Genomic DNA, 13,889 nt, shown 5'->3' on the forward strand with positions numbered 1-13,889 from the left:
GGGCTCCTGGTCGCGTGGGTACCTGTGTGGCAGACGGGGGTGGGGGGCTGATCCTTGCGTGCTGATTTCTAGACTTAACTGTGGATGCCCTTTTGCTCTCATTTGTGTTTGTCTCCCAGTTTGAATATTTCACTAAGGCAAACCTTCCTGTGTTTGTGCTCCTGTAGTGGGGGGCGTGGCCACAGCAGGGGCTCCGCCTCCCCTTGCACCCAGCCCACGCAGCCCAGTGTCTCATTAGGGGCGGGCGGGCTGTCAGCTCTTGTCTGATACCAGGTTTGGAAACCCTTACGGCTGCCAACATCCCAGTCACTTGTCACTGTCAAATGACAATGTAGCATATTATTACTTCTGCAGTTACACTGTGTAACAGTTAAAGCTGGAGGGGTTTACCCACCTGTCCGTTCGCTGTTGCTGCCCGCCAGATACCCTAGAACCTTGGCTTGAAACAAACACCCTTTATTCCTGTGTCCATGTCCGTGGGAAGGGAATGGTTGGGCCTGTTTTATCATCGGCCTACCACCTACAAGCTACATTTTCCGGAATGCAGCTGGGGCGGCAGAGAGTTCCAGACTGTCAGGAGGAGATAGTTGCTGGGGGTGGGGGTAGCACCTGCCAGGGCAGGTCGCACATGGGAAGGACATCTGCGGTGGCCTGTCTGCAGCAGGGAGACACTGGTGTAACTCAAAGACCCCAGGAGATGTCACGGAGAGACCCAGGGGTCTGCCACACACTGGGTCCATGCTCTGCCCATCAGGGGCCCTTGCATCAGAGTGTGTGTCCTGGTGCTGGACAGAGTGCTAAGTAGTGATGTCCTGCGCCTCTGACTTAGTCAGTGAATGATGCAGACGGTCCCAAAACCCTCTGCCTGTACAGCGATCCAGGGCCCTGCCTCCCCCTGCCCACCCACCCCTACCCTGTGGCTGTGTCCCGCGCTGGGCCCTTGGTGAACCTGGGCCACATCCTCACCCAGGCAGAGGTATAGAGTATCCTCTGGGCGGAAGGAGCACCAAAGGCCTCAGCCTGGCCCTGGCACTGGCAGGGTGGGCCCTCTGCCAGAAGCTAAAGGAGGATTGTGGCCATGCCCGCCCCACCCCACCCTGCCCACACCGGCCGGCTGGAGCCCTTCTCTGGGCACCCTGCACACCTGCCCATAACACTTGTCTCCCGGCTCCCTAGTCGGAGGCCTGCAGGACCTCCGGGCCAGAACGGGACAAGGCCGCCAAGCACTGCTGTATCCAGCTCCCGGATGGGACGTCCTGCGTGGTGGCTGTCAAGGCAGGGCTGTCCATCAAAGAGGTCCTGGCTGGGCTCTGCGAGCGACACGGCATCAATGGGGCTGCTGTGGACCTCTTCCTGGTGGGCGGGGACAAGGTAGGGGCTGCGTGGACCCTGGGGGGATGCTGCCCAGGGGCAGGGGAGAACAGTGGGTCTATTTGTTTGGTCCACTAAATCTGCCCAGTCCCCTGAGGCTGTGGCTGGGTGAGGCCCTTTGGCTGATGGCTCTGCCGCCGGAGCCTAGCCGCCCTGCCCGGAGCCCTCGGCATGTTAGCCTTCTCTTGTCTACACAAGGCCTCCATGGGGTGGCTGGTTTAGAAGCTGCGGTTTTCCGGCGCCGCTGTACCTCCCCGTGCAGTCTGGGAGCAGGTCAAGGGCACTGCTTGCCCCCACTCTGACGTGATTTCTGTTCTCTCCATGCATCGCAAAGCCTCTGGTGCTGCATCAAGACAGTAGCATCTTGGAATCTCGGGACCTGCGGCTAGAGAAGCGCACTTTGTTTCGGTACGAAAATGCCCCAGCTGTATCCTGAGGGCTCCAGGACCATGCAGCTGTGTCTGGGGACATCCCCATGAGCCCTGCATGCTGGGCTGGGAAAGGAAGGCTGGTGCCCCCTTCATGAGCAGGGTGGTGGGTTGACAGCGGCTGCATGCAGCCCCCAGAGACCCATGGGGTCAAGGGGCCACTCTCCATCCTGTGTCACAGCTGCTGTGGGACCACACTCAGGGGTACGTGGGCAGGACGGCAGAGTGCTGGCCATCCACCCGTGGGGGTGGGCATCTTTGCCGGCTATGACACCCAACTGGAAACTTTCCGGAAGCCCCACCCCTGTCCCTGTGGCTTCCTTCTTCTGCCAAAGATGCTCCACAGCCGCAACCTGGCGCCGACCCGGGGACCCCATGGAGCTGCCACGCTGTGGTGCCCTCTGGGAGGAGCAACTCAGTATGCATGTGCAACAGCTCTGTTCGTGTGTCCCCCCCCCTCCACCCAGGCTCGATCTGGTTCCAATTAATCGGTCCGTGGGGCTCAAGGCCAAGCCCACCAAGCCTGTCACAGAAGTGCTGCGGCCTGTGGTGGCCAAGTATGGCCTGCACCTGAACGAGCTGGTGGCCAGGCTGGTGAGTGACCCAGGGGCCCGAAGCTGTGCTCCCTGTGCGGACAGGCCTATGGGACCTCGATGTTTCACGGACAGGGTTAAGCCAGAGCAAGGGCCACGAGGCCCTGGTGGGAAGGTGTCCCAGTAAGTGGAGGTCCTTGTGGCTTGTTTGTCCTTGTTCACTCCCAGTGGACTCTGGGTGATCATGGAGGTGTGGCTTTGATCCAGGGACTCCAAAAAGAGAAACACACCCCTAGAGATCCCTGGAGTCCCCCTGCCATTTGCAGGTGTGCTCCACTGGCTGAGTGCTGGGGGCACTGATGCATCCTGCGTGCGAGTGGCTGCCAGACTTCTGCTGGCAGCCTCGTGGGAGCGCTCTCCTTGACATGGCCCAAGTCCCGTCTGCACCTCTAGATTGAAAACCTTGTCATTTCAAGCAGGGCCCCTGGGGTATGAATAAGGTGAGTGGGTGGGAGCAGACCGTGCTTTGGGACAAAGACACCAGTGTGAACCTGGGCAGAGTACCCTGTCCCTGTGAGCAGAGGGTGTTTGCAGGAGACGTCCTGGGACCTGAGACCTGGCCTATGCTGAAAGCCCTGTGTTCTGCTGCGAATCATGGCGATTAACGACAGTGTTCGTCCTGCATTTCTTCTTCAGAGATAAACTTTATCAGAGCTATGATTTCAAGTACTTCTAGGATTTTTTTTTTTTTTTTTTTTTTTGGGAGAGAGAGTACGGGTGGGGGGGGGGTGAGAGAGAGAGAGAGAGAGAGAGAGAGAGAATCTTCAGCAGACTCCCACACAGGGCCCGATCCCATGACCTGAGATCATGACCTGAGCCGAAATTAAGAGTGGGATGCTTGGACTGAGCCACACAGGTGCCCCACCAGTATTTTAGGATTTTAATTTCGCACAGACACCCTGAGGGTAACCAGAAGCCCCTTCCCCAGCTCAGCAGGGAGGCCCACTGGCCAAGGCCAGGCTGTGCTGGTCAGGGAGGGGCATGGCTGAGGCATCCTGCTTTTACTCTGTTGTGATTCTTAGCTAGTGCTCCACCACTCGGGTCTCAGTCTTCCTCTCTGTAAACTGGGGTGAGTCTTAGGAGCACACCCCTGGGCTTGTTCCTGGATGAGCTGTGTTCTGGCTGCTGAGACCATCACCTGAAAGAGTGGGTCCGCTGCCTTGGGGCTCTGGCCACAGAGAATTCTTGTGGAGCAGGTCGTGGCAGATGTGGCTTCTTTGGTGAATGGTGCCTACCTACATCGGGAAGGTGGAAAGCAGGGCAGCCCTGTGGGCTGGCACTCCATTTCCTCATGGGTGGTGTCGGGAGCTGAAGGACACTCCCCAGTAGGACATCGGTCACTTTTAGCGTTCTCTCGACTAACGGAACTCAGGGACCTGAACTCCAAGTTCAGGGTCTTTTGTCTGTGTAGTTGGCCAGGGGGAGAGGGCATTCCGCTTTCATCTCTCACCCTCTGGCTGTGTCTGAGGGGCCAGGGACTGGTTTACAGTGAGCAGACTCATTGCAGCTCAAAGCTTGGCCCTGTACTGAGAGGTCTGCAGTGTTCCCAAGGCTTCCTTCCCCCCGGGTCTCAGATCCCTGTCCCTGTTGCCCAGCCGGTACTCAGAAGCTGGGTGGCCAGCCCTGGGGAGGTCCCACGCGTGTTGGCTGGGCACCTGTGGAGTGCCCTCTGAGGCAGCCCTCCGAGGTGACAGGATCTGGGGTCCCCTGGTGTGTGACTCCATCATACCTGGGATGGTCTTCCTGTGAGCAGCTATTTCAGAGAGTTCCAACCAGGGTGGGTGACTCAATGCTCCCTCTCTGCCCTAGAGTGGAGAGAAGGAGCCCCTGGACCTTGGCGCCCCCATATCAAGTCTGGACGGGCAGCGGGTCATCTTGGAGGAGAAGGAGCCCTCCAGAGGAAAAGGTAAGCAAGGCCCCGAGGCTTCCCCTTGTCCCCCTAGCCTGCTAGGGTCCCCTTTGTGCACCTCCTGGAAGCCCCCAGTGCTGCTATCTGGGTGGTCTCATTTAGGGTCTTATGGGGCCTCATGATCTCCTAGCCAGGCATCTGAGGGGCCCAGCCCACCCTAGTCCAGGCCCGTCTGTGGGCCGGAGGCAGGGGGACCAGGAGCACGAGGGCCTTGCTGGGGATCAGCCCACCTGCTGATGAGCAGGGTGTGTCCTCTTGGCTATAAGAAGGGGCAACAGTCCTGCTCGACACCCCCACCCCCCGCCACAGGATTGTGCTAAGGTTCCAACGCTCCCTGTGTCCAGGGCCTTAGCCAGAGACTGCTGCCTCTTGGTGCTTTGCATGAGGGACATAGGCCCAGCAGAGATGAGGTGGAGGGCTAGCGCCGTCCACCCCGTTGCTGCTCGTGTGCAGGGAATTAGGAGGTTTATGGAGCCCTTTCCCTCCTGCTAACTCTGCTGCGAAAGGCCTGACCTGGGGATCCTGGGGTACCTGGGCCGGTGCCCGACCTTGGGGCCAGCAGTCAGTCCCCCATGCTTTGCCCTGATGCTCCTCCTCAGAACGTCCAGCCCCCTTCAAGGCAGAGAGCAATAGGCAGCATGCCTCCTGGAGAGGGCTTTCTGGAACCGCCTACTGAGAACCCGAGCAAGGAGATACTCTGCAAGGAGCTGCCAGGGGCCACTGGGCAGCTTCTTCCCTTTCCTGGGCTTCCACCCAGTGAGGGCTGGCTCTGCTCTGCAGTGTAGCTGGGCGCGCTTATCTATGTCCCCTTGGAGGCCCTCCATGCTGCTGCTCCTCTCCCACCTCACTGCAGAGAGGAGACACCTTCCTGGGCCCACCCTTGGTTCTAGAGAATGCTGTGCTCATTCTGGGGCCTGGTACCTGGCCCTTGTCGGGTGAGCTGCCGAGCAGGATGGGGCCCTCCCTCAGGGTCTGGCAAGGTCAGACCTTCCGGTCTGCCTGTGCGCAGGGGAAGGTGATGGGGGCGCTGCAGGCAGGAGCCCCCATGGGCTTATAAAGCTGGAACAGGCAGGAGCAATAACATTAGAGCTCCAGGCCGGAGGAGTGGTCTTTGTTCCTCTGGTGCCAGCAGAGGCCAGCCCACCGTCCTGATGTGGGGCAACAGCCGTGTTTGAAAACATCATCAGCGTGAGACTCTTCTGCTTTCTAAAGAATGTTCATACAGTACCTGAAATGAGCTTTCCTTTCACCATGCCTCCCCTCGACTGCAGGGGACCGCCGTGCCTCCCACGTGTCTTCAGACGAGGCGCATCTCCTACCCCAGATACGACAGGGGGAGAGGGTGGTCTTTGTTCCTTAGTCCTGCACCTAGGGGTTTGGCCTGTGTGTGCATATTTGATACGGGATGTTTCATACTTGGGCCTTCTCTACAGCTTCTCTACAGCTCAAAAGCAATAGAAATAGAATTACATTTGAACATTCAGGAGAATTTGCAATTTGTGGAAATCATAAGACATGTTTCATTGTGTTCGGTATCCACAGAAAAACAGAAAAGTACACCAACCAGACAGAATACAGCTGTAAATTCCAGTTCCAGAAATCACTCGGCTACGGTAATTCCCCCCTGCCTTCGTCTGCACGGGTCCCTTGCTGGTGGGTGGTGCAGCTCCGGGGCAGGCCGAGCCCCTCACGCTCCTCCATTGGCCTCCCGTTGTGCCCATTGGCCATGTGCTCGGGGGCCGGCCCTGCACCCCTGTTCCCCATCTGGTGCCCGGCTTCCCCTAACTATGGGCTGGCTGTTCCTCTGCATTGGGGGAGGGGGATGCCTCACACTCACACTCTTGTTCTTGTGACTTTTATAGCTGTGATTGGTTTTCCTGCAAGGCACGTAAAGTATGTGTCCCTGTGGCCTATATTTCGGGGGGTGCTTTTTGTCTCTAACTGTTGGATTGTGTGTTGTCATGTGTCCAACGTGTAAGCAGAACTCTGACTTTCCTTCTAATGCAGGGAGAGGAGAGAACACTAGGCAAGTCTAATTCTATTAAAATAAAAGGAGAAAATGGAAAAAATGCTAGGGATCCCCGGCTTTCAAAGAGAGAAGAATCTATTGCAAAGATTGGGAAAAAAAAATATCAGAAAATTAATTTGGACGAAGCAGAGGGTATGTGTGCTTTCTACAACTTCCGCGTTTTCTAGTGAATTGCAATGTCAGTTTCCTAGGGCCGTTGTTAGGAGCTCCTCTGAGCCATTAACATCAGAAGGATGCCTTCCCCATCCCAGTGAGCGTGTCCTCGTCCCGGGTCAGTCTGTGGCTGCCGTACACTCTTCCCAGTTGTCAGACTGAGAATTGGGTCCTTAAGGGACAGGGAGTGCCCTCGAGGGGGGCAGCAAGTGGTTCCCAAGGGTCTGTGTGCGGCTTCCCCTTCCCCAGCTCCTGCAAGGCCTTGGTAGTGTCAGAGTCACTAGCATGGGGGGAGGGGTTGCCAGGTAGAAGGCGGAGGCCAAGAGGGCCCTGGACTTGCTGGCCAGATGCTCTGCCCTCCCTGGGCCTGCAGAGGAGAGGGAGGGTGGCCTCAGAGACCCAAGGAGAGGTGATCACTTATGGAAACTTCTTTTTCTTCTGAAAGCTTCTAACGGCAGAATCAAAACTAACAACTGTTACTGGGACCTGCATTGCAATCCAGGGAGCAGTCCCTAGGCTGGGGGGCCCACAGTTAGCTCTCCGTGAAGCCAACCCAAGCCCATTCACCACCCTCTGGGCTATCACCAGCCACCAAGGAGGCAGAAGACACAAGCCTGCTCCCGGCTGAGAGCTACTAAGATTTGAGATTTTAAAGTCCTTGTCATTCTTCAAAATTAAGAATGTCCTTTAAATGCTAGAGAAAGTTCAGCTTAGACTCCTTCTCCTTTGAATAGTGACCCCCCAGTTACAGCTGGCAGACAGCCCAGGTAAGGGGACAGGAGCTCAGGGGAGCCATCGAGGAGGCTGGAGACAGAGGTGGGAGAGAGAATGGGGGCCCCTCTTCGGAGACCATGGGCTTCGCTCGTGCCTCAGGTGGCCTCCCTGTCAGCATCACAAGGGAGGCAGGACATGGGTAAAGGGCTTCCCCCAGGTACTTAGAGACCCTGGGCTGGAGTCTGGGTGCTGAACACACCTCTTGAGCCGTCCTCACACAGCCAGGTCTGCTTGGGGGTTTCAGTGTGTTCAAGTCTGAACTTGACCCCACTGAGTTCTCGGCCGGAGCCTTTCCTGCAGCTCTGGGGGCAGAGAGGGTGCCAGACGGAGGTGCCTGGCTGGCCCAAGCCTACACTTTCCAGGGCCATGGGACAGCCCACAATGCGAGCTTCCTAGAAGGTGAACTTTTTGTGGTTGTGATACAGGCCTGGGTGTGGAACTCTCTAAAGCTTGATCTATGCGGGGCTTTTTTCCACTAGAGTTTTTTGAGCTCATTTCCAAAGCTCAGAGCAACAGAGCCGACGACCAGCGTGGGCTGCTGAGGAAGGAGGACCTGGTGCTACCTGAGTTCCTGCGCTTACCTCCCGGCCCCGTGGAGCGGACCCTGCCCTCACCCACCGCCGCCAAGAGCTTCGGCAAGAGAAGCTTGACCAGCAATGGCAAGGACAAGGCTCCCTGGCCCTCCGCCACGAGCCCCACCACAAGCCCCGCCACAAGCCCTGCCACAAGCCCCACGACGAGCCCCACGACGAGCCCCAGCTCGGCTGGCAGTCCGCCATTCAGTGCTCCCCAGACCCCCTCACCCCACTCCCAGGAAGCTGAGGCTGGGGGCGTCCAGACCATGGAGGGCGAGCACGTGGCTGACCTGACGCTCACAGGGGAGGGGGACATCAGCAGCCCCAACAGCACTTTACTGCCGCCCACCCCCACCCCGCGGGACTCGGCTGGACCTCCGAGACCAGGTACCTCCGAGTTTGACCCCCCTGCACACCTTTGACTCTCTGCTCCTCCACTATCCACCTGGTGTTTCCACTCTGTTTCCAGTAAAAACAGAAGCAGCTATGGTAAGTCCCCTCTGCCTAGAACCCTCTCTCCAACGAGGTTCCAACAGGACCTTTGCTGTCCTGCTTGCTGGGGGCCACCTCTGCCTTTTCCAAGAGGAGCGCCTCTGCGTGTGGCCAGCACGGGTCACTGAGGGGCTCAGGGTGAGTGTGCCAGGCCCCGGCGATGCTCTGGGACGGGACATGCGTGTGGGCTGTGTCCGTGCCTGCACAGACAGCAGCACTCACCTGCCAGCCCCTCCCTCGCTCCTGCATCCAGGACCGCCTCCCAGCAAGGCCCAGGGAGTTTCTGAAAATGTATGTGCTATTCTTGAAATCTGGATAGCTAGTATTTTTTGTGTTGTAGTCTCAAGACTGAAAAAAAAAAAAATAGCATTTGTCTTGAGCAAACCCGGAAAGCCCCGTGTGATTTGGTGAGGAGAGCACATGCTCTCTGACCCCAGGTCGTCCGTGGAGAGGGCTGCACACTCCTGCCTGATCCCGGCAGACCACAGGGGGGTCTGGCCCCATGTGGGCCGAGCTGTGGCTCAGTTCCCAGGGTGTCACAGGAAGTCCCTGGGGGCTCCCTGGCCCGGAATAGGCTTAGACGTTTCTCCAGACGGATGCGCGGATTCGTGGGTGTGGAACCGAGCGGTCCGGCCGCCCGAGAGCTACAGATGCCCAGGCTCAAAGCGGGGATCCCGGCCTTCCAGGAGCAGTTCTGTCCTGCTCCGATCCCCAACGTGTGTGCCTGTGTCCCCACCCCCACCCCACCCCTGTGCCCCCATCTCTGGGCTGTGGACACTTTGCCGGAGCCGCTGGTGGCTGTCCTTTCTCCTTTCTGTGCTTGGTGATGCGCGGACCCTGGCACCACTCTTGTGGTCTGCCGTCGGGGGACACCAGTGCCTCCCTTGGCTCGGCCTGGCCCAGGATGCCGATGGTAGTCGAGTGTGCCCCAGGACCAGGGGCCAGGGAAGCACTGTCGCGGTGTGTTCTGTACATAAGTCCACGTCTGGGCACTCTGGGGACATAAGCCACGTGGGCAGGGCCTCTGGGCGCCTTCCCGCCGAGACCGCACGGACACCGAACCGGGAGGAGCCGTGGTCCTGCCATGCGCCGCACTCTTGCACGCCTGCCTGCGGCCGACTTTCCTTTCTGCTCTCATTTGTAGATACCTGTGTGCAGGTTCCCCCGTGTTCCGGGTCTGTGTTCTTCCGAGAGTAATAAACTCTGGATCTTGTCATTGGACTGGTTGAAAGCGCTCTTCTTTCTCTTTTGAAAATTCCTTCCTGCTTTCCGTGGGTTTGCCTTAGTGTAGTGGCTTTTAAAGATCCTGAGCCCTGCACTTGTAGGCATCCCTGAGTGTCTCACACACACCCATGGACATGGACATGCAACCGGGAGCAGTTTGGGGGGCCGTTTGCACGACCCTGGGAGCAGGAATAGGGAGATGCAGCACCGCACTTGGGCCATGCGGGGGCCTAACGGGTAGGGCCTCCTCTCCCCGAGCGTGCTGATGGCCCCCATCCATGGTCAGGTGCCCCCTGTCTCTCTCTGCCGCCCCGTCCAGGGGAGGAGAGTCTGGGCATTGGGTGGTGGTTAGGCTGCATGACTGAGCTCAGTGGCCAGTTGCTCCTGACCTGGATCCTGCGGGGCTGGTCGGCCCCAGGTACCAGGGTGTCTGGCCCCCGCTGTTCACCCCCGGGGGCTATCCGCACACAGAGTGACCACCAGCATGGGATGTGCAGCCACCCTGCGCTTGTCCCTCAGGGTGACTCAACGGCCATGCGCTGGCATCTCTGACCCATTGGGGTGGAGGGCAGTGGCTCCTGTGTTCCCCATACTGTGGCTGGCTCCTCCTGGCTGGACCAGTCCCACGGCCAGCACATGCACCCCAGCCCCCTGGCTCACAGCGGTCCCAAGACAGAGGGACTCTGGCCATGGCCCGGGGAGTGGGTGGGCCCAGAGGAGTTAGACAAGGTCCAGCACCCACCTGTATCTTCTGGAGCTGACAAGCCCATCTGCTGGGAAGGGGCTTGGTCTTGAGCTCCCTCCTGCGCAACCAGCTCGGGCCCAGTTTGGCGAGGGCCAGCAGCCTGGAGGCCTCGGACTTAGGCTCCTCATGGGCTCTCTGTGTGGAAGAACCACTGACCCCCAAGCCTTGTGTCCGGTACCTCCACGTTGCAACAAAAGGGAGGCGACCCCGAGATTCCAATGTCAAGTGGGGGAAGAGCATCGGTCACAGCCATGGGAGGCACTGAGCACTGAATTGTATTTCTCACAGTTTAGAAGGCAGGTCTCAGCACAGCGATTCTCACCGGTTCTTGCAGGTGCTGGGAAATATTTCTTAGCGACACAGTGGTCACCATGGATCAGTTCAGGGTGAAGAATGCAGTGTGTTGATGGCCTGGGGCCCCCGGGCTCCACAGCTCATGGCCACATACGGGCCAGACAGCTAGTTGGGCAGCTGCCAACAACGGGCCCCCAGATGATAGGGTGTCCTCCTGAGGATCATGGCACCCGCCCTGGTCCATGTCCCTGGCGCCCACGTACTAAGAGGCTGTCAGTGCCCTGTGTGGCCAGAGGACAGAGGAATTGGGCAAGATGAGTGGCCCAAGAAGCTTGTCCAGTGCAGAGGGCCCCATCCATAGTTAGGCTCCCCCAAGAAATGAACCCTGTGGTTGCTTTGATCTTGATTCCCAGCTGCTTTCTTCATTGTTATCTATAGGACTTCTAGAGACACCCCGGGAATTTGGGGGCACCCTCTGGCATTTCCAGTCCTGGGAAGGAGCCCCAGGGAGGTGCATGTCCTCGGGTCTAGCAGGACCAGAGACCGATGCCGAGGGTGTGGCCCACACTCAGGGTGGTGCTGGTCTCTCCCCACTGGGTGAGAAGACACCCGTGTCCACGCACTCAGAGAGCAGCTGGGAATGACATCCTGGCGGCACATGCTCCCAAGGGAGCAGGCATCTCTGTTGAGCTATTTGGCCAGGGTGTCTGGGCAGCTGAGGAGCTGCCTTCAGTGTGGACCGGTGGCCCTAGCAGCCCCTGCCTTAGCCAACCCCAACGGTCAGATGGTGTCTGACCCAAGACTGAGGTTCACCCCTGAGTAAAGGGCCAGTGGCCAGGAAGCCGAGGGTACAGGGCCTGACCATGTGGGATTTGGAAGCAGTCTTTGCAAGGAGACATCCAGACCTTCCCCAAAGGTCTGGGTTTGGAGAAATCTCACTTCAGCTGGCCCTCTGTCTGAGCAACAGGGGGCCCCAGCCCCACCCCTCCCCAGGCAGGCGTGGGAAGAGCCCAGCTTCCCTCACTGCTGTCTGGCCATACCGGGTATTAGGGGAATGGGTCAGGGTCCTAGCTGAGCCCCTCCTAGCCTTTTTAGGAGACAAGGCCCCTGGGAACCGCAGCAGCCAGCTGCTCTTAATAACTGGGGGGCCCCTCAGTGACCACGTGGGCACAGCTACACCCCTCCCAGGAAGGGGTGCCTGCACAGCCTTTCTGGCCCGGGGTCTGTGGGTGCGCAGACGCAGAGGTTGCTGCTCCTTGGCTGGGGCGGAAGCTATCTCCACTTGGAGACCTTGTCTAGTGGGCAGTGTCCAGGGTCCCCAAAGGCACACCCAGTTCCCAGACTGGTGGCTTTCCAGAACCCACTGCTTACTTCCTCACAGCTACCTGTAGCTCTTGGTTTCCTCACATATGGCCCACCCAGCAGGGGTTGTGGGGGCCTAATAATGTAGTTTCCATGGGAACGGAACTGGAGAGTTAACCAGAGGCCACGGCCTTGATCTTGGCAGTGAAGGTAGCCAGACCACATGTCCTTGGTGTGGCTGCTGTCCCGGGAGCCTCTCTACACCTGGCTTCTCAGTGGTCAGCCCCCCTCCCCCATGCCAGCCACAGCCTTGGTGTCACCCCCGCTCAGCCCAGATGACGTGGCCGCCCGGTCTTACTGTGGCCGTGTCCATGACAGTAGCCCCAGGGAGGCCTCCAGGGAACGCCATGCAGGTGTCCCCAGCCCTGGGCCCCACCTCCTGTTCCCATGTCCTTCCCCACATCTGCAGCAGTCCTCTCTCCAGCAGAGGTCCGGCCCGTCCATCTGGGGGACTGAGGGAACTCCACACTGAGCACCCCTGCCGTCTGGGGGCAGACAGCCCTGCCCTCCCCAGTACAAACCATGGCACGCACAGGGGTGGCTGGCTTCCTCGGGGACACGTTGGCGTGCTAGGGGCCTGCCGCCAACCTCAGGACTGAAAGGTGTTGAAGGGCATCCCTGGCCGGGGTCTTGCCAGAAACCCCCTTTCCAGCAGAGCACGTTCTAGCGTTCCGGCCCTGCTCTGGCTGGAATGGACCCTTAGCAGATCTTCTCTGGCTAGATGCCTGGCTGGAAGCCTCCACAGGCTTCCAGGCAGCTGACGGTACGGGCCCAGCCCCCTCCACAGCCCCCCAGCACTGACTAGGACAACTCCACTCTCCCGGCAGCGAGAGTCAACAGCCCTGGGTCTCTTGCTGCACAGCCATGCTCCATGCCCTGCCATCCCTGTCTTGGTCTGCTCTCCCCGGCTTCGGGTCTGAGTGGGAACCCCAGGCTCGCATGGTCCACGGTGTGACTGACCTACACCCCTTCCCCCGCCATCCCCTGCCGGGGTTCCTGCCTGCTGCCCCTCCCTCAGGCCACCAGCTCCATGCCTGCACCCCTGTGGCCCTGACACTGCCCCGCCCCCGCACCCCCTTCCCTGCGTGCTGCCATTTCCCTGGCTCTGAGTTGGTGCTCAGTACAGATTTACTGAATGAAGGATTTGCTGAATGAGGAGCTTTAATCCAGTAACCCCTCCCCTGCCATGTCCAGACAGAGTTCAGTGGGCCTGGGGCACCAAGTGGAGGGGTCCCTTGTGCATTTCATGGGCTGGAACCTGGGCTTTTGTTGGGGCTGTCCCTGCTCTTTCCCATGGGGACCCGGTCAGCCTCTGTGAAAGTGGGCGGAATGGGGTCCCCAGGGCCAACAAGGTCTTGGGAGGGCCTGGAAGGGCCAGTCCCCCCACTGTTTTCCAATTCAGCAGTGCCCGCCTCTCCGTGTGCTGTGAAAGCAGCTCAGGGGCATCTGAGAGGCTTCACAGAGAGGATATCGGGATGACTGGGGGAGCACATGGGACCCAGCCTCACAGATAATGCCCTGCACCAGGGGCTGAAGTCACGGCAAAGCCCCTGGAGGCTGGGGCGCGTTTCTCTGGGTTAGGAAGGGCTGTGGGACAGGCAGCAGGAGTTGGCTCCTGAAGGAGAGCTTCACCCCTGGACCAGGCCCCACCAGTGTAGCCCTGTACCATGCTGTCCCCGAGAGCAGAGTCCTGTTCTGTGTCACCTTCTCCCAACGTGGTGGTGGCCAGAGTGGAGCTGGCAGTCAGCACAGAGAATGCTTATGGACAAAGGAAGGGGTGGCCTGGGGACGGATGGACCACAGACAGCTGGTGAGGGGCTCCGGAGTACGGTTCTGCCCCGGGATGGTCAGGGCACAGGGTCTGTGGTGGCCCCGGAAAAGGAAGGGTCAGTGAAGCCGCCTGAGTGGGGAGGAGACAAAGGTCTCCTATCTGGGTGGGT

The 13,889-nt window shown here is 59.3% G+C and overlaps 1 protein-coding gene across 3 annotated transcripts in view; it reads left to right on the forward strand.

The window, feature by feature from the left end:
- The window catches only part of RGS12 (regulator of G protein signaling 12), a 101,298-nt gene that overhangs the window by 85,065 nt on the left and 2,344 nt on the right, over positions 1–13,889 (forward strand). For 2 of the 3 annotated variants that reach the window (XM_059379982.1, XM_059379990.1), the window contains exons 11-17: positions 1,177–1,371; positions 1,706–1,779; positions 2,267–2,393; positions 4,202–4,298; positions 5,844–5,914; positions 6,309–6,462; positions 7,737–8,219. In XM_059379982.1, coding sequence (XP_059235965.1) covers positions 1,177–1,371; positions 1,706–1,779; positions 2,267–2,393; positions 4,202–4,298; positions 5,844–5,914; positions 6,309–6,462; positions 7,737–8,219 — 1,201 coding nt within the window. Of the gene's footprint in view, positions 1–1,176; positions 1,372–1,705; positions 1,780–2,266; positions 2,394–4,201; positions 4,299–5,843; positions 5,915–6,308; positions 6,463–7,736; positions 8,220–13,889 lie in introns of those variants that run through there. The other variant, XM_059379998.1, reaches the window with a different exon arrangement.

Source organism: Mustela nigripes, chromosome 1, assembly GCF_022355385.1.
Source record: "Mustela nigripes isolate SB6536 chromosome 1, MUSNIG.SB6536, whole genome shotgun sequence".
Classification (NCBI taxonomy): Eukaryota; Metazoa; Chordata; class Mammalia; order Carnivora; family Mustelidae; genus Mustela; species Mustela nigripes.